Source organism: Haliaeetus albicilla, chromosome 21 (genome assembly GCF_947461875.1).
Source record: "Haliaeetus albicilla chromosome 21, bHalAlb1.1, whole genome shotgun sequence".
In the NCBI taxonomy this organism is placed as follows: domain Eukaryota; kingdom Metazoa; phylum Chordata; class Aves; order Accipitriformes; family Accipitridae; genus Haliaeetus; species Haliaeetus albicilla.
Genome location: NC_091503.1, coordinates 664819 through 686671, shown reverse-complemented (window position 1 = coordinate 686671; position 21853 = coordinate 664819). Strand labels below are relative to the sequence as shown.

Below are 21853 nucleotides of genomic sequence, written 5' to 3'. Positions count from 1 at the left end.
GGTGACAATAGGCAAGCAATACCAGAAAAATTGGGTGTAGCAAATGCCAGAAAACATACAGTGGAGTAACAGGGTAACATGCAGTTTAACTGCTTTCTAGTTGTTTTTCCACATGTACCACTGTTTTGCAGATGTTCCAACTAGTACCTGGACATCCTGACATATTTTAAAGATGCTCTGCTACGTAAGATAGTTGCGAGTCAGAGTTAAGAAAAGCTAGTTCAGTGAAATCACTTAAAGAAGATGCTAAGCCCATTCAGCACATTACTTCCCTGGGGCAACACATTTTAAAAACTTTCAAATTTCCTTTTATTCAGTTCAGTTGCTACAGCATGTTCCATACCACTTTGAAAAGCTAAGTGTTTTTGCTTTCACTGTGAAAAATCATGTATTTGTATAAAGTGAAGCAGAGATTGTATTTATTTTCTTAAATCCCCACAGTGTACTAAGGAGGAGAGATTTGGTGTAGGTGTGGAGAAGACGATTGCAAGAACATAAAAAGCAATTTTTTGTTTCATATAATGAAGCATATTAAGAAATTCTGGTTTTTAATCTGGAAAATAACTGCCAGTATTTTCAGATGTATTTGAGATGGTTACAGTTGGAGTCTCGTTCCTTCAATGTTTCATACAAGGAACCCAGTGAGCGTGTTGGACATTCCATAAATACAAATATACTGGGCAAAGCTTTCCATTTTAACAGGTAAAGCACAAGAAAAGAACATGTAGACAGGGAAATCAGGAGTTGTAAAAACATGTCTTTTTTAATTGTAAACAGTTAATGAATGTTTCTTAAAGACCCTAATCCTGCAAACACCTTATGCTTAGTTTTTATGTACAGGAGCAATCCAGAGTCAGCTGAAGCATAGATATGTGCCTAAGTGTTTGCAGAATGAAGGTCAAAGACTACAAACTGGAGAACAGAGCTTTGATCCCCAACAATAGTTTTAGTTTGATCACTATGGATACTATAATATTTCTAAAGCAGTTAACTGAAAAATTATTCCCCTTCCTTGGGAAATTGAACATTTAGTCTGATGCATTTTCAGAAACCAAATCTAATTATATTTAAATCAGACACTTACCAATTAACAGGTTAAGTGAAGGCTTGCAGCTTGGAAAAGCATGAAGTAAATCCAGCAAGCAAACATTAGAATCTCTAATAAAGCGTGTGTAATCAGAGGCTCCTTGTCTGCTGCAAAGCTCTTGAAGCCTCCGTTTTTCTCCCGCATCACTGGTACATTCTACAAGAGCTCGCAAAAATGCCTGTGGGGAAGAAAGTAAGAGTGAAGGGTAAAAAAACTTGTCCATTTTGGAAAATGGTCACAAAACTGGGTTGTCTGGGGACAGGAAGCAGTCACCTGATGGGTTAATGGATAATACAATTTATTTCCCAATGCACACTTTCACCTACTATGAAAAATTTACATTTCTCTCTCTTTTTTTTTTTTTTTTTTTTTTTTTTTTAATAGGCTGCTCCTCTAATGTCTGGAACAAGCTAGCAGATCAGAAAATCCTACTTAGCCTGAGCAGGGGAGAGACAAATAAACAGGCACAACCCATTCCCTGAAAATTTCCAAATTTATGAAAGGCTTTCTTATTTATGTATTTGCACTTTAGTTAAGTAAACAGCTCCATAACACAAATTAATTCAAGACAAAACACCATTTGTTAAGTAACAGAAGCTAGGAAAGGAATAATAAAAAGCCTTAGAAGAGATATTACTGTAAATAAAGTATGGTATTTAATGAGTCATGTAAATATCACTGTGGTGTTTTATTCCATACTTTATGCCTACATAATAGTACTGCAAGCTTTTCTTAAGGGAAAATTAAATTGAGCATTGTGATATAAAGTAAAAATCAGATGTAAATAGTTACAAGGTTTTTCCAAAAGCAACATGGAAACAGACACAGGGCATAAAAGAAAAGTGATCCAAAACACCAAGTGTGATCAGATGACGTATTCTACACAAATGAATACCTGGAAAGTAATTTGAGCGTGCTCAAACACTGAACTTCCGGACAATAGTTTTGAGTATGGAGTTAGATAAAGCACATTCTACAGTGAACAGGTAGTAAAGCAGATAGTTTATAAAAATTGGCTTGGGCAATATTCCCCAGCCAGCACTCTCTGCCTACTCTTATTGTTGAGACAAATTTTCAAAATTGTTAAATGCAGTTTTGAAAAGCTTGAAACAGTTGGAAGGTTATCTTCTCTTCTGCTGCAAAATCCACTAAATTGAGTCAAAAGGTCCTTCCAAAAACTGATTTCCCTCAGAGACCCAACCAACACAACTGTTTAGCTACATCCTTCATACAAACTTATCTTTAAAATGTGTTTTGACAATACGAGCAATACACATGCATTTCCAGTTGCAAGCTTTCAGCTTTTTGCAGGCACAGAATGAAAGGAAGATAATGTTCACACGTTGTGGGAACAAATACTGTACAAGCAAAAATCTTTCTTTGCATTCTGCCAGGTTACTGAAATGCTAAGAAAAGTTTTAAAATAATTTAAAAGACATTATGGTATGTTTGCATACAGCAACATGCGTATTTTCAGTGACAAAACTTGACAGATACGGCTTCCTCTGATTTGAAAGAATGATTTCTCTAAAATGCCTATGGGGCCAGGTTCAGTCAACCTTCCACTTATCTGGCACCAAATATCTAACACTTTTCTCTTTACTTCCAGACTAGTTAGGAATCAAGGTACTGCAGAACAGGAATAGAGATTTCAGTATCTCATAGCTTGTCAGATAAAGTCCCGCAAGTGAAATTTCTCAGAATAAAGTACAAACAGCAGCACACAAACAGTCAATCCTTATTCACCAAGAAACATGGTAACTACACACAAAGCAAGGGTAGATCTGTAAGAGGCCATACAGCATTGAATTACTAAGGATTTATTTTTAAAAGAACAAACACATAAACACCTTTTTGGGAATTGCTCTTATTTCCAGACACCAGGTTAGAATGAATTTCAGAGTGCTTCTTTCAGGGATGTGTTGTGGACGAGCTGCTCCTGGTTCAGTGGGAGAAAAAAACAAAAAAAACCATGCATCTATTAACATCCAAAAATGGCATCACAGAGTGCTTGTTCCTTCAAGAAATACAAGAGAGCTAAACTGCATTCAATTCTGTATGTTTGAGCCCCAGCTGGTTAGTGGAAATTATAAAGTAAACAGCAAGACAGTTTTCCAATGAAGTATCAATCACAATTTTTCCAATGAAAAGTCAAAACTTATCAAGAAAGCAGGAAACAAAAAGAGGGGTATAATACATGAGTGTTCAAATAAGTTTCATTTCTAAACCACTCAAGGCTTTGTTGTCACTTTCCACCTTGAAGAAATTCAGAGGAATGCTTACCAAAGAAAGGAACATACACATTTTTTCCCCTCCATCAATAAGCACTCCTGAAAATTGGAACATACTTAAGTTTTCTAATGATGTAGCCAAAGGTGTATGCAGCCAGTGCCAAGGTGGAGCTTCTGAGGCCCAACAGATCCAAGAGGTTTCTGTACTAGCACATAATCCCTCCTGTACTCTCTACAGGTTCCACTACTGGGAAGGAGGTACACTGACATCCCATCTATCCCTTCATGGAGTCAGCTAGCATGCAGCCAGACTTATCAGCCTCATGCCATGTCACGCTAAAGCAGCTATTCTAAGTTAACCCACAAAGCAATATAAGAGCATTTATGTGACAAAACACCTTTAATTAATAAGATCTGCAGGTCCCAAATCGTTTCTTTACAGACCCACCATGCATGTTGGGATTTCTCTTGACAACATTGCTTGGCTTTGACCTCTAGCTACTGATTCTTACTATGCTTTTTTCCATGCTCAAGAGCCCTTTAATACTACAGAGTTTTCGCTCCAAGAATATACCTATATAACTTGTTAAATTACCTCTTCATATCAGCATTACTTGACTGAACCCTTACTACAAAGAACAAAATTTACTTTTAGAACATAAAAGGATTGGCGTAAATATAATGCAGGAAAGAAGCATCCATTTTCACATTTATATAAACTTCCTTCTCTTGAACATGCTGACAGCATGTTACAAGTAGTACTTAATTCTCTTCCTAGGATGCTCATACATACAGTAAAATAACTACAGAAACCCAGAACTTGAACAATAGACTTTGTACCAGACTGCAAATAATTTCTGTTTTGTCCTCTCAGTTGATCTCATCTACTTCATCAAAGAATTCATAGACTGAACAAAGAGAGGTTGTGAACAAAATTCACTGGAATTCCTGACAAAACTTGAAGATGCAGCAGAGGCACAGCCTGCTGTTCATGCTCTTCTCTTCTCCCAGGTTTTTCAGCTCTGTTCATTCAGTAAACCCACAACCACAATAGTCTGTAGTAACTATTACAAATTCCTCAGAAATGTGAATGCAGTTAAGAGACAACCATCTCAAAAGGAAAGCATCTCTGGAACATTGCTAGGAATTGCAAAGCTGCATTAGAGAGCTGAATTCTTTGGTATAGATTGGTAACAAGAAGTAATTAAGTTATAGCAACTTAATGAGTCTCTGCTCACCAGCACAGCTCCAAAGGAATTAATTTGGGTTTGATCCTAAACCATTTAACTTCATAACTGCAGTGGATGAAAGTCATTGTACAAGCCATGACTGGAGATCAGTGGATCAGCAGCAACTTGCTAGGTCCTGGCCAAGTATCCAAGGCAAGTGTAAGAAGTCAGCATGGTTTGCTATGGGTCACTCAGAAGACTAAAAAACAGAACCAAAAACTTTGATTCTCTGTGCTGCAATCCATTGCTACCATCTTCCTTTCCATTATCGTTCATTAAGATTCACAAACAGGCATGACATATTACATACAAGATATAGCAAAACGTTGCATAAATGCATTATTTCACATTTTTTCCCCGATCAGTGCTACATTAGGCAGCCAGAGATGCAATATCCTGGATTATTTACACATAGGATGAGAGCACTGATATTCCAAGTTTCACTCAATTATTTTACCAACTTTGCCTTGGAAGGACAGTTTTTTTGGTATACAAGAACAATCAAGGGACTAAGCTATGTTCACTTGGCTATACAGGTTCTGTTCCACATGGAAGGTGCTCTGACACTCCAAGTGCCCTGTTAGGGCAGTTTTACGTCCTCCCTGCAACATCAGTATAGCAGAATAAAGGAAACTACTATAGGCAGTAAGGAGAGAATATCTTTCTGTGCCTATTCAAGGAGACCTTCACTTTGAATGTGCTGTTGATGCTGTCTTTAACTTAGAGAGAGACTCACAATTTTATGCAGCTAGATAGCAGGGCTCTGATTTGCACAGAAAAACCTACTAGCATTCAGGAGGGACAAAATTTCAAGCCCTTCTTCCTATGAAGATCTGATGCTTTTGGCCCTGCATTACCTCCTTCTTCACTGTAGCCTTCCCTTTCCATTGCTTCCTGTGCAAATGTGATTGATTCTGTAAAATCTGTAAATAGTGTAAGCAGCAGAACTGGCATACCTGTGAAATCCCCCCACACCACCCAGTCTCTTCCTGCTTGCCTGGGCATGGTTGTTGGGGACTGGACGGGGTGACACTGCCTTGAGTTTGAGGGTGCTCAGGACCAGCCCTGATCCAAAGAGAGATTGCTACAAAGTTGGGACCCTCCTGGGACCTTTTCTTTTTTCTTCTTTTTTTGGGGAAAGAAGCAGGTGTGTTTAGAGAGGGTCTGTCCCAGAGGAACAAGGACAACAGGGGTTCCCCAAGAGGGCGGTGCAGAGGGAGGGGGTTCAGCACAGTGGGGCTGGGTAACGGCCAGACCAGATCTGCAGACACAGGGCTCATTCCCAGTGCAGGGACCAGGCTGCAACTGATACTGGCTCTGCACCACATCTACCCGGTGACCCCTCCCAGCAGAGGTTAGTTACTGGAGTCAGGATCAAGGATGGGGATCAGCTGGGCCTGGACATCCCATATGATGTTACCACATGGCCTGTCATGTAAACTCACCTCATTAACAATTGAATTACTCGGCAAGTCCAAAAACAGGGGTCCATTTACACCTCACACTTAAGGGACAACTTGTGTTGCCCTCACTGATGCAGGGAATCTCGCCATGGGAACTGCTTCACCCATAGACTAAACCAACAAAGAGCGCTACCCCATTCTGCAGAACTAAAGGCACAACTCAACAGCACCATTAAGACATCAATTGCAAGGCAAGAGAAGAGTAATTCTCACAGGCCCAGCTGGCAGTACACAGGCATACCTTGAACCTGCAGCTACCCTTTCTGAGGTTTGGGATCATAAGACTCAGCAGAACAGATCCACATAGACCTACAAGCCCCTAAGTCTTCTGCTTCAGGATTGTGGCCCTCTTGGGATGTAAAACAGATTGATGTGAAGTGCTGTGTAAGGAGGGGTTTTACTTTCAAGTGGGGGATTGCTGGTTTATGTGATTAAAGACTCATCTCCATAAACATAAAGGAGCACAGAGGAAGAATGAGATGGATGAACGCCAATGCCAGGCTCAAGTTCCCAGTCAGAAGCTAACTCATCTACAGTAAAATCATCAGCAGCATTCTATGTGTCCTCTTGTTTTTAACACATCTCTGTGACTTCCAACATGCCTCCATGAAATGACAGCTGTGTCCCAATATTAAAGATAAAAATGTTCAAAAGTATGCATACCAATTACTACCAACACAGAAAGAAGCATTTGTTCATGAGCAGTGCATCACACCATACCTTTCTTTTTAGTGCCCTGCTTAACCTTTACACAAATGAAGTACTCTCCTTTTTCAGAAAGTCCTAAGATTTGAAGAAGTTCTTCCACCTCATTGACGTTGTTGGGACATATTACACAGAAGGCATCTCCAGGCTGGTAGTCAAAGACTGTATCCTGTTTTAAAATATGAGATCATTTCTATTAAATTGTATCATAAACCACGGCTGACAGCATCCCCGTTCCTAACAGCAGCAATCTTCCTACTATCACAGTCACATGAAGTCCTGTGTTCTTTTACTCTGTACTAGTGCTCCACTGTTTGGATCACATCAGAAACTAAATACTCGTGTTTTCTTTTCAGGTTTAACCTTACTAATTAGAAAAATCTTTCCTTATCTGGTTTAAATATTTGAACACTTTTTAGCAAGAGCTGCTGATCAGCCTAAACAGAAGGAAAATAAATATGTATTAACAGGATGTCTTATATAATCAGCCCAGATCATTAATTACTGATGTACTTTGTCTTCTGGTTTAAGAAAAGCAGAGGAATGAAGTCCTCATAATTAATGCAACTTTGTATTGAGATACATTATCACTAAAAGAAGATATGCTGGTTAAACTATTTGATGAACTGCAACTGAAATGACCCCAGCTGTTTTTATTTTCTGGAGCTAAAAAAGTAAAACAGCAAGGGAAGAGCACAGTGAAAATTAAAAAGCATCTCAGATCTTAAGACCTGGATTCTTAGTTGCCTGAGGTTCTTGTGCCCAACTGCTAAAACCCTACTCAAGCTTTTGCCTGTTATAGAAACATACAGAATTATACTTGCATCATTATGTTTCCCTTATGCATCAGGTGAGGTGACTTGCATACACAGGCTGTTGAGAATGTGAGGAAAAAAGGGCACAAAATGTTCAAATTTTCAGTGCGTGCTGATGGCAGGACATATGTATACATACAAATATATGCAAAAAACCATGTCATCTCAGAGACTCACTTGCTCAAAACTTGGTAGACTTTATTTAAAACTGAGATTTAGAGATGTCCCATGGAACACAGATTAGGCTAACAGAGCTCAATAGAAGTTACTGTCAAAAATCACAATATCCCAAAGGCATAATTCTACAAATTTGGAAAACCGCTCAAAAGCAACATATTTTCCTTTCAAAGATTTCTTGTAAAGTAATATCAAGCATTCTTTGTCTTTCATCTTCAAACCAGTATACAAAATATGATCTTACCTGAATAAACTAAATCAGGTTTTACAGCTAGGGTAACAGAAGTTGACAGTCTGAGTATATTAATAAGTCAGAGCAAATGAATGAGAGAGCTAGAAACAGTGCTCAAGACCTAACGATTCTTACCACTTGATCATACTAGTCAAATTATTACTTGTGTAGATTACCCACCACAAAGAATAGTCACAATTTACTACATAGTTTCTGAATATTTCCTAAATTGTATACTTACAAACTAAAAGATTATTCATTTTCAGTATTCCCTGTCTGCCCTTCTCCACTGCAAATTCCCTTCAAAAAGATCTTTCAGCCAAAACAATATCCATGGAACAACAAAGAAATTAATCTGACACTTCATTTCTGTTTTGACTTCCAGGGAGTCATACCTTTCAGTGAACAAATCAAGCTTTGCATTTACAAAATGGATCAGCCTAAGCTGACATCCTGTTGTATAGGGAATTATTTTTTCTTTTTAGACAGTCAAATAAATCATTTTCCCCCCAGTTATGTACTATACATAACACACATGCATTTCACCCTTTATTTTAACCCACTAAAGAAAAAGCCATCACTAACTTACTGCAATATCAAGTTCTAAGAGCAATGCAGTTTTTATTGCATCTTCTCTAGTGAGCTGAACTGCTTTTGTAACTGGCACTTCAAAGGTTGTTCCCTCTGAAATCAGTGAGGACAGATGTGGATTCTGAAAAAGAGGACATGAAAACTAAAAATACATGACAGCTTACTATGACATACAGGAATTAGTGTTGGTACAATTTTTTTGAAACAATCTTAGAAAACAAATCAAAACAATAAGGAAGAACATGAATCTTCTATATACACAGAGTGTTTTGCTCTACATTTTTAAAAATCACATCCAAGCAGTAACAGGCAGGTATTCAACTATAAAAAGTCAGTAGGCTTGAACAGCCTAATGGGCCTAAACGACTATCAAATGCAGCTAGCTGTTTCCTTTTTCAAGAGCTGCCTTGAAAATAGCCAATTAGAGAATGGCATTTATGTTAAACCTCCCCCCCCCAAATTCCTGCCTAATTAAAGGATTACTAGGTGTACAGAACAGACATAAGAAGTAAGAACAAAAGTCATTTAAAAACATCATTGCAGATTTACAGAATAAGACTTCGGGGTGCAGATGGGGCTATTATTACAGGCAATTTATAAGAGGAATTTTAAAACCTACAGTTCAATTTAGAGCTAATCAGCAAACTCCACACTACAAAACAGCATCATGCTATGGCACAACATTTCTACACAGGTGAAAACGTGCCCCAAGAATAAGTCCAGACCACCTCTGTCAATGCCTGTCACTTGAAGATCAGACTACAGCCCTCATTTCTCCATCACTATTGCCAGCAAGCTTCATTTAAGATCAATACAGACAAAAATGAAAAGAGGTGGGAGAGATACCAAATGTCCATAACAATACTCTGTCAAACGGAAAGGAATTATTCTACCAGTAAGAGAATATTGCTTAATCTTAAGATTTCCTATTTTTATAAAAAGTAGACAGGAGAACCACTTGAGACCAACAGTTAGAAGTTTTACGATTCTCTTAAAATTTTGACATGGTGATTAACAGCTTGGGCTGTATCAAGTTATTGTGCATCAGCTGGACTGTGATAACTGTCTACATTCATATTCCCTCCAAGGCAAGTTCAAGGCATAGTGAGACAAAGATTTTTGAGCTAAATTATATTATCTCACACTTGCCGCAAAGGCTTAAGATCCAGGCCGTTACTGCTCTGCTTAGTAATAAGCAGGAGCTTGTTAATTCAACCCTGAGGCTCAACAGCCCAGGGCATAGATCATATAAGTAGCTAGAGAGACCGTGTACCCAGACTTCTTTAAATGGCAGGGAGACTTTCTTTGGCAATAGCCAAACCTCAAGCTGATGGATTTCAAAACAAGCCAACTTCAGCTGTGCTTGGCAAAAAACACCCATGGTTGTTGCAGCGCGAGATACCGGAAAAGGACATGAATTGTAGGGTCATGTTTGTTTTTACAAATAGGATGCATCGCACCTATTTGTTGACAAGGTCTAGCCAACTATGTCAAAAATAGTGCCAAAGGAAAAAAACCAAACCTGCGTTTGGTTCTTTCCAAGGCTCAAGCCAATCATCCAGCTTTATACCTGAAATCTGAACTATAATCTCTATCTGTCGCTCAATACCAGGTTAGCAGATTCAGCTTTTTCAATTTGCTGTTTGAAAGCAAAATTTACTTTTTTTTCTATTTACAGAACAGTTAAGGCATCAATATTAGAACCTGATCAGTTATTTCAGAGATCAGCCTGGATATATGCTATGATTTTAAAATAAGAAAATGGGCTTTTTTAACCACTTTAACACCACTTTCAATCCCGGTATTAGTCTTTAATCAAAGAGTACCTCTAAATCATAAATCTTTGTTTCAATAACTTGGATGATTTAATTCAACAACCTGAGCAAAACCAACCACAATATGAGGTTTAAAAGAAAAGCAAAATTATCCAGTGTTTAAATTCACACGCTCTTATGAAATTATATTAGCTAGACTAAGTGGTTCTCTCAGCATTACCATTGATATTCTCAACCGAGAGAGTGTCAGGGCCCTGAGGATACTAATGGGCTTTCATGGTCCTGACCAGCCTCACCAGAGGAGTCCACCCCCAGCTCTGCTTCCAGGCGCAGGAGCACCATCTCAGCTCAGCCCTGGGTCTTCAGTCCCTGCCTGAGCCACATCACAGGAGCACTGCCGGCAGCTCAGCCGCAACCATGCCCATGGCTGGCCACAGATCCTGTTGATCCGAGCCTGGATCTACAGACCGACTTCCCAGCGTGGCCCCAGACCTGCTTCCCTTCCACAAACTTGCCTGATGATCTGCACTCCTGGCTGATCCTGGCTGCCATCTCCTGGTTTGTGTCGCTTGGGTATCGGGAGATGGGTCTGGCTTTTTTACCACGCTCGGCTCCTGGCTCCCTGTCATTTAAAGAGCAGCCAGACCTCACTACTCCCTCGCACAAATAACTAAAACATCTGCCCCTTGGCAGGCAACCAGAAAAGTTTGAGTCATGCTTTCCAGTTCATTTTGAACACTAAATATGCAATTGGAGATGATTCCCAGCTCATGCTAATTCTTCTCTTTGTACAGCAGGTCTTTGTTCAACATGGCTTCACAGGAATAGCACGCTGGCTTTTGATCTACAGTTCATCTTCCATTTCCAATAGTAAAATTAGGATCATGTTTTTACAATGACAAGTTTCTCTGTTATTAAATATGCAGCAAGTTTTTGAGCAATTTTACACCCTCTTAAGGCATTCTGAAAGTTCTAAAAATTTGAACAGAAATTGTGCTATATTCCTTACTACAGGAAGAGGTTTTCACCATCCTAACGTAAGCCACTGAGGATTTAATTCTTCCATCCCTGGCACTGCAATGCCAAATTATTATTTAGCTAAATTGTACCTTGACATAAGCGTCCATAACTCATGTGGTGGTAACTACATTTTCGCAATATAAAAGTTTCGCTTACATTTCAAAACCCTCCTGCATTCGGGGACGTATCTCCTTTATATAAGTATCCACCTGCTCTTTTGAGCCGTATGTAGGAGTATACACTCATGCTCCTAGCAGAGCTGGAGGCTTTCATCATTCAAAGTGAAGTCCTTACCTCACCATGGGTGTCCTGAAACTGCACCTCTATATATTCTGGTGGCAAGGCAGGAATATTAAGAACAGACTGAGAGACAGGAGGGACAGAATGAACAAGTGAAGGTTCGGTGTCTCTAGTTGAAGCCACAAGATTGATGTCAACCAGTTTCTGTGACAGGACATCAGAATTCCTCACTCCCTCATCTTCTAGCTTCAAGTTCTGTACTTCTGAGCTTAAGTTTAGTTCATGTACGCCATGCAGGGCTGCAGAGAGTGAGCTAGAAACAGCATCGACAACACTGCTCATGCCTTCTTTTTCTTTCTGCAATAGAAATGCTTCCTTGAGGGCAAACCAAAGTCCATCAATCCAAGGATCAACCACTAATTCCAAACTGGTAAGGGAGGTAGAAAAAAACAAAGAAAAAAGGAATGGATGAATTACTGTGACTTACTGGACTGTTAATTTACAAATAATGAAAAGACCACACAAGCTAAAAACTCTCTTCATTTTCCATTTTTAATATATATCTGCAGCTGTTGCCAAGATGACTTTTTTGTTAAGAAAATATTTTCATTTAGTTATTACCACTATGTAAATTTATGAAGTCTAAAGTGTATAACAGCCTTGCTTTTCTTCCAGTTTCTCATTTTTATTTTCTTATGCTGAACTTTATGGCAGGAAGTCGAAGAGATGGTAGCAAAATATGCAACTTTTCATTGTGCAACAGCAACATCATAGCTTACACTAATGGTCCATTTTTATTATTTTAGAACACAAGATATAAGTTTTATGGTTATGGCAATGTTTGTGTTCAACTGTCTTGCATCATCATGCACAGAACCGATATAATCTGCAGTTCAAAATAAGTAAGCCAAGACTGCAGCCTACCGGCCAGAAAGAACAACAGAACAGGAAGGGAGTTGTTTTCTTATATAATTCCTCTACAGCAATCGAAAAAACCTTCTTAAATAATTCCTCTGCAGTGATTAAAAAAAAAAAAAAAAAAGGGATGTTTTACAGAAGAGAGAAAAAAATTAAAAAACATTGTAGGGTTTGCCTAAAGCAGCTCCGCCTAAAGCAGCTCCACTGCAAGATGTGAGCTCAGATAAAAGTCTGATGTGTATGTAGAAAGAGATCCCACAACCCAGTACCACACATACTGGGAACTGGATTTATTTTTATTTGCTTCAGTAAACAGACTACATTTTTAAACCCCTCCACTTATTCCGAATTACGTAATTTCTAAACCTGCTAAATACCTTCCATTTTTCCAGGCATTACAGAAGTTTGCTCACACTTCAAAAATGGAGTTTTATTTAATGGCAATTGAGATTGAAAAGGCATACTGTGTTCAGACAGGACTCATTCCTACGAGGTGGTGAGTATTCAGGTTCAACTGATTTCAATGAGTTCAGAACGTTTAGCCAAATTCACATGTAATTATTGCATCTTGAACAAATAAAATCCAAATTCATTCAGCTCTTACCCTACACAATCATCTGCTAATCCTGTGTCATAGAAGTGCTGGGCACCAAGTTCCTGAAGTCGTCGGTCTACTGTCTTTCCACCATTACAAAAGAACGTGTACTCTGAATCTCCCAGACCTAGCAAATTCAAGAAAAGAGGAATCGTGTCAATCAGCCAGCCACCCAGGCTACACAGACAAAGATCTGCAAAGACAATACAGGATTTTCCTGCAGGCAAACAGAAGAATCTGATATAGCAAAGTGCATATTACCAGGACACTTTTATGACCTTCAAAAAAAAAAAATTGTGTTTGTCCCAAAGTAGAGCTGAAAAAGTGGTTCCTCCTTCACAAATGTAAGACACAGAATCTCTCTGAAAACACTTTGCTTTCAGTATTTCACATTTAAGAATAATGTTGCTTTAGTTTGAGGCTCTTAAAAAATACAAAACCACTCTTATAGGAGAAATGTAAGGAATTGAAATAATTAAAAAGAGTGAAACTGATAAACTGTATGTGAATTACCAAAAGAAATTCTCTCACCTTCAGGTTAAAATTGTTAATATATGTCAACAACATAAGGGAGGGAGTATTAAAAGTAATTAAAAAATATTGGAACCTTGAAAAAAATTAATCAAACATAGGAGTGATTTTAAACAATATGAAGTAACAAATGTAGGAAAACATGCATAAGGGAATCTGGTCCAACATCCTCCTCCCCAGGAATCAGAGATTTCTTTAAAGATCTTATTTTCACTGCACTGGGTTTTCTGCCCTTTAACAGTCATGAAGATGTTCTGTTAGAAGAAGATGCTCTTTGTTATCAGTTAAACAGTCAGTGGAGTCAGGAGGTATGTTCATGGAGGACCTGAGATTTTAAGTTCTCAGCTAAAGATCTCACCCTTAAAGTGGTCAACAACACACACCTCGTCCCTAACAGATGCTTATCTAACAATCCCAAAGACCACTGGCCAGGCAGTCTTCACAAATTCTGTAAGTAATCCACACCACTGTTTCACTATCCTAACTATGAAAATTTTTCACAGCCTGACCCTTTCTTGTGTGCAATTTCAAACCACTAGATCCTTATTATCCCCACCTAATAATGGACTATTCCTTTCTAACAGCCTAATCTTTCTTTTTCTTTTTTTTTTTTTTTAAAGACTTCTGCTCCCTCTCAAGGATGGTACTTAAAGTGAACACTTCATTGGACAAGCTGAAATGGATACCATAAATGTATTTTAAGACATAACTTTTTAGACTAGAATCGCAAAACATGTTAAAACTTAGATACTGTAATATCTGTAACAACAAAAATAAGTATTAATACAATGCTTATATTCATAGATGCATATGCACATATGCATTCAGTCAGCTATGAAAAACCTAACCATTTCACAAACTGTAATGTATAACTAGACAATAGCATAACATTTTCTCAAAACGTTACATGATTAGGATGCATATATTTCAGACTTCCACATTATATATCCACTAGAAATTTCCTTCTAGGAGGTACTTTCCTCACTAAAAATCTAGACGTTTCCTCGCTGCTACCTATCAACTTAAACTTGTCAGGCAAAAATAACCAAGGTTCAAATAGAAGTTTCTGGAGTTTGTTTAAACACAACCTAAAAACTCAACAAGCTGACCTTACCATCAGCTCAAGATATATCAGATGCATTTTGCCAAATCTGTATTTTGCGTATCAATCTTTAACCTGAATTTACGTTCCTTCTATTGATGAGTATGACCTTCAAAATTTAAAAAAAATTATTGTAAATTTAAAAGGATGGGATGATCTTAAAACATTATTTTTTAAGAACATTTTATACTGCTTTTCCCTCTGTATAGAAAAATGCCCAATTACTCACAAAGTCAAGTAAACTCATGTAGTCCATAGAGACTTAACATGAAATTAAAACTTCAACAATTATAGATAGCTTTTATCATATGTTTATGCAAAGAAAATTAAACTATTAAAAAATTAAATTTGTAGCTTACATTCAGATAATTTCTGTGATACTTTTCCTTTCCTGCCCATAGAGGACATTACACAAAAAAGCTGTTTACGTTATAAAAATAAATGTTTTACAAGCACTTAAAAAACCCCAAACAATCTATTCATAAGGAAAAAATACAAAAATTATTCACCGATAGATGAGTGCTGCAATAATATAGAAAATACTAAATCACCTAGCAATCCATACTGGAGATGTGCAAAATGATCAGGTGGCAAGGTCGTGTCTTGAATTTTCTTTACAAACTTGCGGGCAGTGTCTGGTGGGTCTCCAGTACCGGTAGTAGAAATAACAATAACTACGGGATCCTTTTCTGTTTCCAGGTTATACTACAAATAATAGAACAAGTAAGTTACAAGGTGCCATTTGATACCTATTTGTAGCCTTAGATATTATCTTCCACCCTTCCTTTTCCCAAAGGTAAATGTTTAATCTCACCTTACCTCTATTAAACCAGAGAAAGACTTTCAAGGAATCACAAGTCATTTTGGGGATGCAACTTACAATCTTGGCTGGAGTTTTCAAGACCAGATAGGGTAAAGCCCCGAGAAACCTGCTCTGACCTCAGCTGACCCCGCTGTGAGATGACCTCATGAAGTCCCTTCCGAACTGAATTATGCTATGATCCCATGCACAAATGCCAAGGGGCAGCATTTTGAGCAGGCTAGTACACACACAAAGAATACTTCGCAACTGCACTCAGATTTTTGTAGATACAATCACAATCACAGCCATAATCCTGATAATTCACACAGAAGACTGGGGTGTGCCCATACAAACTGTGGGGATCTTTTAAGTTCCATTAGGGATCACTTGGTTCTGTCTGTTAACTTCCATGTTACATCTGCCTTTGCCACAAAACCCCCCATGTTTTGGGGGAACCAAGGTAGCTCTGAACAGTCACTGTGCTCTACAGTCTGATCCATTCTGGCCCCTTCCCCCTGCCCCCAGTTCATTTCTCTCCCCTTTGCTAATACCGACCTTCCGTATTTCCCACGGTTTTAGGGGGGCTACTCCCGTTATGCCAGGTCGACAAGAACTGCCTGTATTTGGGATTGTGCATCAGTTCCATAAATTCAGGTCTCGTGCAACCATTTATTACTTGTCAAGTAAAAAGAATTCTGTTTCTTTGATTATTCCAGCTTTCCACCGACGGCGGGCTCCAGCACCGTGCTCACGTGCCGTCTGTCAGGCCACCCGCACAACGCGCTCTTTCAAAGCACCCCTGCAGGCTACAGGCTTTGAATTACACAGACAGCGAGCGACCTATGTGAAACCCAGCTCCGCAGAATCACAGCCACCTTGTTTGGGAGTGACCTCTGGAAGTCACCCAGTCCCACCCCGTGCTCCGAGCGGGACTAACTGCCAATGCTGCATTAGGTCAGCTATGGCTCTGGCTGAATTTTGAAAACTTCTAAGGGTAGAGGTTCCACTTTTCTGGGCAGCCTCTTCCACCCAGAAGAACTTCTCCACTAGTGTCAAATCTGAGCTTATCAGACTGCACTCAGTGGATTTTGCCTCCTGTTATACAGTCTTCTGCTGCCAGGAAGAGTTTGGCTCGAGTAGGTTGCTATCAGGTCACTCCGTAGCCTCCTTTTTGCCACAATAAGCAGCCCAAGCTCCTTTTACTGCTCCCTGTGGGTTTCAGTTTAAACTCTCTCCCAGCATTCCAAGATTAATAAAATAGTATGGTTATGAGAAAGTATAAATAAAGATTGCAAAAGATGCTACGTTTCATTTCAAGCAGTTTCAGGACTGCAATTCAAAACTTCAGAGTTTGAGGAGTTATGTTCTAAACACTTCCCTCAATAAATCACCCAAACCTTATCCCCTCCTCAAGTCATGTAAAAAGTTACCCCTTACACCTACAATCCAAAAAGGTTAGACATACAAAGAAACAGAGTATCAAGGGGTTTTGCTGCTGTCATTTTTTCCAAAACCTTCGAAGAACCTAAAAGCTGTTGCATGGAGCAACTCAAATTACCGTCTGGAACTGTGTCCTGCCTCTGACAGTGGCCAATAGCAGGTGGCTAGAGAAGTACAAGAGAAGAGAGTAAGCATGCAAGGATAATCCCCAAGTGCTTTGCCAGACTTGAGTGAATTGTGGTCCAGGGATGTTCCAAACTGAGGTTTTGTCTTTCACAAGTTCAGGTGAAATACAAGTACCCACAAATTCCCAAGACTTCCAAAACTGAACTCTAAGTTGTGCAAAAAAAGGTCCTAAGGGTCCTATTGCAGTAACCCAGATTTTCAAAACTTCCACAGCTGATTTGGTAAGTACAAATAAAACAGCTTTTGCAGTGCATTGTCACAGGTGACTGCTGCATTTGCAAACAAAAGTAAATTCTTCAAGTAAAAGAAGCAAGGGTCTATGGGTGTCACATAAAATTTACATTAAATTGTGTTCCATCAAAAAAAAAAAAAAGGAAAAAAAGATACAAGCTCAGAAACTAAAAAGTGGTGTATTAGAACAGAGGTATGATTAGTTCACTAAATTCTTGCTTGCTCCGCTGCACATTTTCTTCTGCAAAGTTGAAGACCTTTTGGAAGCCAAAAGTTTGGCGACAGAGGTCCTGCACTAATTTGTGTCAACTACTGGGAGGTCTGATATATCACTAGACCAACAAGAACCTTACACAATTACACAGTTTTTTACTCTCCCTTCCACTTCTTCCTATATCCTTAGTGTTACATCTTTGTCCCATTCTTTCTCTTTCCTTCAAAAGTACTCCTCAACCATGTACAGTGAGCAGCCTGCTCAAGCTGCAAATGACTGCTGAAGGAAGAGGATGGGATCAGACACCCAGCTATGTCTTATCCAGAATAGTATGTACCATGGCAAATGTTCTTATTCAGACAACTCATCCAAGGCTGACTACATGCACTGTGACACAAGATGATCTCCATTTAGCCTCCTATTTTACTGCTCCTACCTCACTTCCACTTCATTTCAGTCTTTCATCAAGCATAAAAAGCAATCACAGTAACCAACCAAAGATTTATGACCTTTTCTCACCTACAAGAGTGTAGGTGAGAGATACTACTTGGAAATCGCCAGTGTTCCCGAGACTTGAGCGGTATTTGACCATTCATTTTTGTATGGCAAGAGGATCACATTATGACTACTGACTCTGTAGCCACCTGTTCCACCCACAGACCTTCACAGCAATCCCTTTTAAGTGATGACAAGGTCTGAAAAACACCCAACAGCCGCATAAAGATGGGCCTTCTAGCTGACAAATACAGACAAAACAGAAACCTCTTACTTCCTCGCCTAAAGTATACACACACAGCTCTCTGAATTGTGCTTGTTGTGGAATAAACTCTCAGATCCAACACGCCCGAAAGTCTTCACAAGAGGTTCCACCAGATTCAAGCAACCTCTTGCTCCAGTACATTACGCCACCCTGCCTTCCCCTCCCCAATTACACTTAAGCTTCTAGAAGTTCCCTTTATTTACAGTGAAGGCTAAGGAAAAGCTTAAGTGATGAAATCTACAAAGCTGCAGAAATTACTTTTTTCCTCAGTGCCCAATTCTCAGATTCTCAATTCAGTACATCTCTCTACCTCATCAATAACTCGCAGCTCTGAGTTGTCTTGCCAAATTTGACAAAATAGATTTATTCAAGTGTCAGGCCAGTAACAGGGCTAGAAATATCCTGCCTACCGCCTTCCTGAAACTAATCTCCCAACCCGTCAAATGCAGAAGAAATGAAATGGAAGAATATAAGGACAATCTTCACATCCCCTGCTGGTTGCATAAAAGTCTCTTTGTAACACTTTGCTACAGACTTGGTGAACATTCATTCAAAAGCAGATGTCCAGCTACCCAACATGTAGTGTATCCCCCAAGAAAGCAACCTGCTAAAAAGGAACTAAATTATTTTTATAAACTTCTCACATTTTCAAGTGCACGGAAAAAACTCTTTTAGGTGTTATTTTCTGCTCATCTCATAAGAAATACCAGGCTATCAAGTTTCGTTTGTTTGGGTTTTAAGTGTTCTTGTTTGAGGACATACAGTTGAAAGTACTTTGTGAAGGAAATCACAGTCCATATTGCTTTTAGTTACAGACAGACAGGAACAGTTTTCAGATCCTTACCCTTCGATAGCAGCAAATAATAAAAACCCACCTCCTTGCTCCAGCCAAGCTTTTTATTTCTTTCTACAATATAACTTGAGTGTATCCAGTGTGAACTGGAGGGAGTGCATATGCTAAGTAACTCAAGAAGACCCCACAAAAGCTCAGGGTTGTGCTGCAGCCCTCAGTTAACAGAACACAGGACCTCAATGCAACATAAAAACAACAGGGAAAAAAAAAGTGTCATTTCTAACAACAGGAGAGCTGACCAGTAAATACTGAATTCATTCACTACTGCATACATAAATAGTTTTCAAGAAGTCCCTGCACTGTTGTTAGAAGAGAGATCAAAAACATATTCATTTACTGTTCTAATAAAAAAAAAAAAATCATTAGAAAGATGTACCTCTGGCTAGTAAGCATCTGTGAGTATTGGTCCAAATTACTGATTCATAAGAAGCAAAAGTTTAAAACTAGATGGTGTATTTTAGGTGGGTACATGTGCTCAGCCCTCACAATTATTAACAGCTACCACTCAAGCACATGAAGAAAAACGCAGCTCTTAAATACCTGTTTTTCAAACCAGCATGGAATATCTCACCTTGTCCATTTCACTTATACAGTGCATATCAGCTTCAAGTCCACGGGCACCTGCTTGCTCCCGTATTTCCTCAGCTATGGCTTTTGCCTGCCCCTTTTGTGTTGCATAGAGGAGCAGAAACCTCCTTTTTAAATCACAGCACATTTCCCAAAACAGAGCGCTTTTTTTTTTTTTTTTTTAAATAAAGACACTGCAGGGGAAACAAGAAGAAAAAGAAGAGTGAATTTATTGCATGCAGAACAGCAAGATTTTGTTTTGCTTAATAGATTAAAAAGAGATACTTTAAAGAATAGCAGTATCGGTGTTTAACTTGGAAATGAGGCACCTACTCTGAAGAGAAGCCATTTCTTACAACCAAGCTTTGTAGGCCAGGTTGCGAAGGACTCGTGGTATTGGTCATATGTGCACTGCCTTGATTTTGCAGTAATATTACAATATGCCCAGTATCAAGAGTCTAGTTTGCAAACAATACAATAGATAACCTAGTTTCATGAAAAGAAACACTATTTTTATTACGAGAGTTGTATTTTCCACTTTAAGTCAGTGACTGCTTTGGTCACTTTTCTGAGATGTATTTGAAAACAAAACAAAACATAGACCTGGTGAAGTCAAAATACAATGCCTGAGAAAAAAGATAAATTAATATTCTCAGTTTCTTCTTTTCTGAAATCAGTATTTTTTGCCTGAATGCCTTTACACTTTACTGTCCATTATGACTATATTTTAGAACACAAACATTGTTTTTCATTTCATATTTCAAAAAGGAGCTTCTTACACAAGTGCAACTACAGAATTGACTATTTGGGGTTTTTTCTCCTAAAAATAAGAAAACATCTTAGAGAAATCTGCTGAAAATGCCACTCCCTCATGAAGTCTTGCAAGCAGTAGGATGAATGAGATGCATATCCTTATCCTTTCACCTGTCCCATGGAAGTTTGAATGCGAGAACTTTTCTTTCATGATTTTGACACAGACAGAACACAACAGATGTAAAGGCAACTTCAAGAAGCAGTGAATAAGAGAGACAAGCAGAATGTCTCTCATGCGTATATTACAAAGCAATCTTCTGTCAATATTTTGTTGCTGCTAGGGAGCTGCAGTAGAACTCAAATACCTAGAATTACAACTGATCAATTTTCAGTTCCCAACTTCAGATTTTTTTCACGTGCCTGGGCCCAGTTTGCTGTACTTCACCTATTGCTCCCACACAGATTCAGCTACAGAAAGCATTCAGTGTCCTAGCCACACACACTGATTTACGGAAACCTGTGGCTACGTAATTTGAGGCATATCTTTTTCCCGTTTCTCTCATGGGAAAACAAACACAGCTCAACTGCGTAAGAATACTGCACTCTATTGATATGGCATGATATGTCTCCCCACAGTATTGTGGAAGGTTTCTCCTATTAGAATTGGCTTTTTTTAATAGCATACATGTAAATCAAAAGTGGCAAAACTAAGTGATAGCTTCTTAAGAGTACAGTGCCTGTACCACACATGAATTTCATGAAAAATGTAACTACTGGAAAATTTTGAGGCTTTCATTGTATTTTGTTCTACTACATTTTCCATTATAGTTTTCACTTTCATTTGATTACATTATACTACCTAAAAATATTAATAATTACCTTAACAGTCACTTTAAATAAATTCATTTAAATAACTGGCTTCATGTGCATGTGCACAGAAGAAGACGCATAGGCCAAAACAATCCACAAAATTATTTTTCACCCTCCTTTTCCGAAAGAAATACAAAGAAATTTGGTGACATGCAAATTATAATGATTCATATGAAATAGTTTAAATACAGTTTAAATACTCTCAGATCCCTGTAGTAATACAGATTCATCCTAGTCACGTGCTATGTTTTCACCCTAATTGTTCTCTTCTCAGCAGGTGGCAATGCCTGACTATAAACAGAGAAAAACAATAAAGATGAAGCAGCATTTCATTACTACATTCCTTCTTATACCTCAGAAAGGGAGAAAGATAATCAGTTTTCCACTGGGACCATACCATAGCACAGAAGTCTTCTATACACAAAAAGCTGAGGGATAAGCTGCCAACATTATGGCCAGGGGATTA

General features: G+C 38.6%; 1 protein-coding gene across 2 annotated transcripts in view; it reads right to left on the bottom strand.

Annotated features, from left to right (window-relative positions):
- MTRR (5-methyltetrahydrofolate-homocysteine methyltransferase reductase) overlaps positions 1-21853 on the bottom strand; it is a 36350-nt gene that overhangs the window by 12514 nt on the left and 1983 nt on the right. For both annotated transcript variants that reach the window (XM_069808831.1, XM_069808832.1), the window contains 8 exons: positions 19769-19958; positions 15263-15416; positions 13088-13205; positions 11620-11992; positions 8529-8651; positions 6731-6884; positions 2938-3026; positions 1085-1265 (listed from right to left, as the gene is read on the bottom strand). In XM_069808831.1, coding sequence (XP_069664932.1) covers positions 1085-1265; positions 2938-3026; positions 6731-6884; positions 8529-8651; positions 11620-11992; positions 13088-13205; positions 15263-15416; positions 19769-19912 — 1336 coding nt within the window. In that variant the 5' untranslated portion in view covers positions 19913-19958. The remainder of the gene's footprint in view (positions 1-1084; positions 1266-2937; positions 3027-6730; positions 6885-8528; positions 8652-11619; positions 11993-13087; positions 13206-15262; positions 15417-19768; positions 19959-21853) is intronic.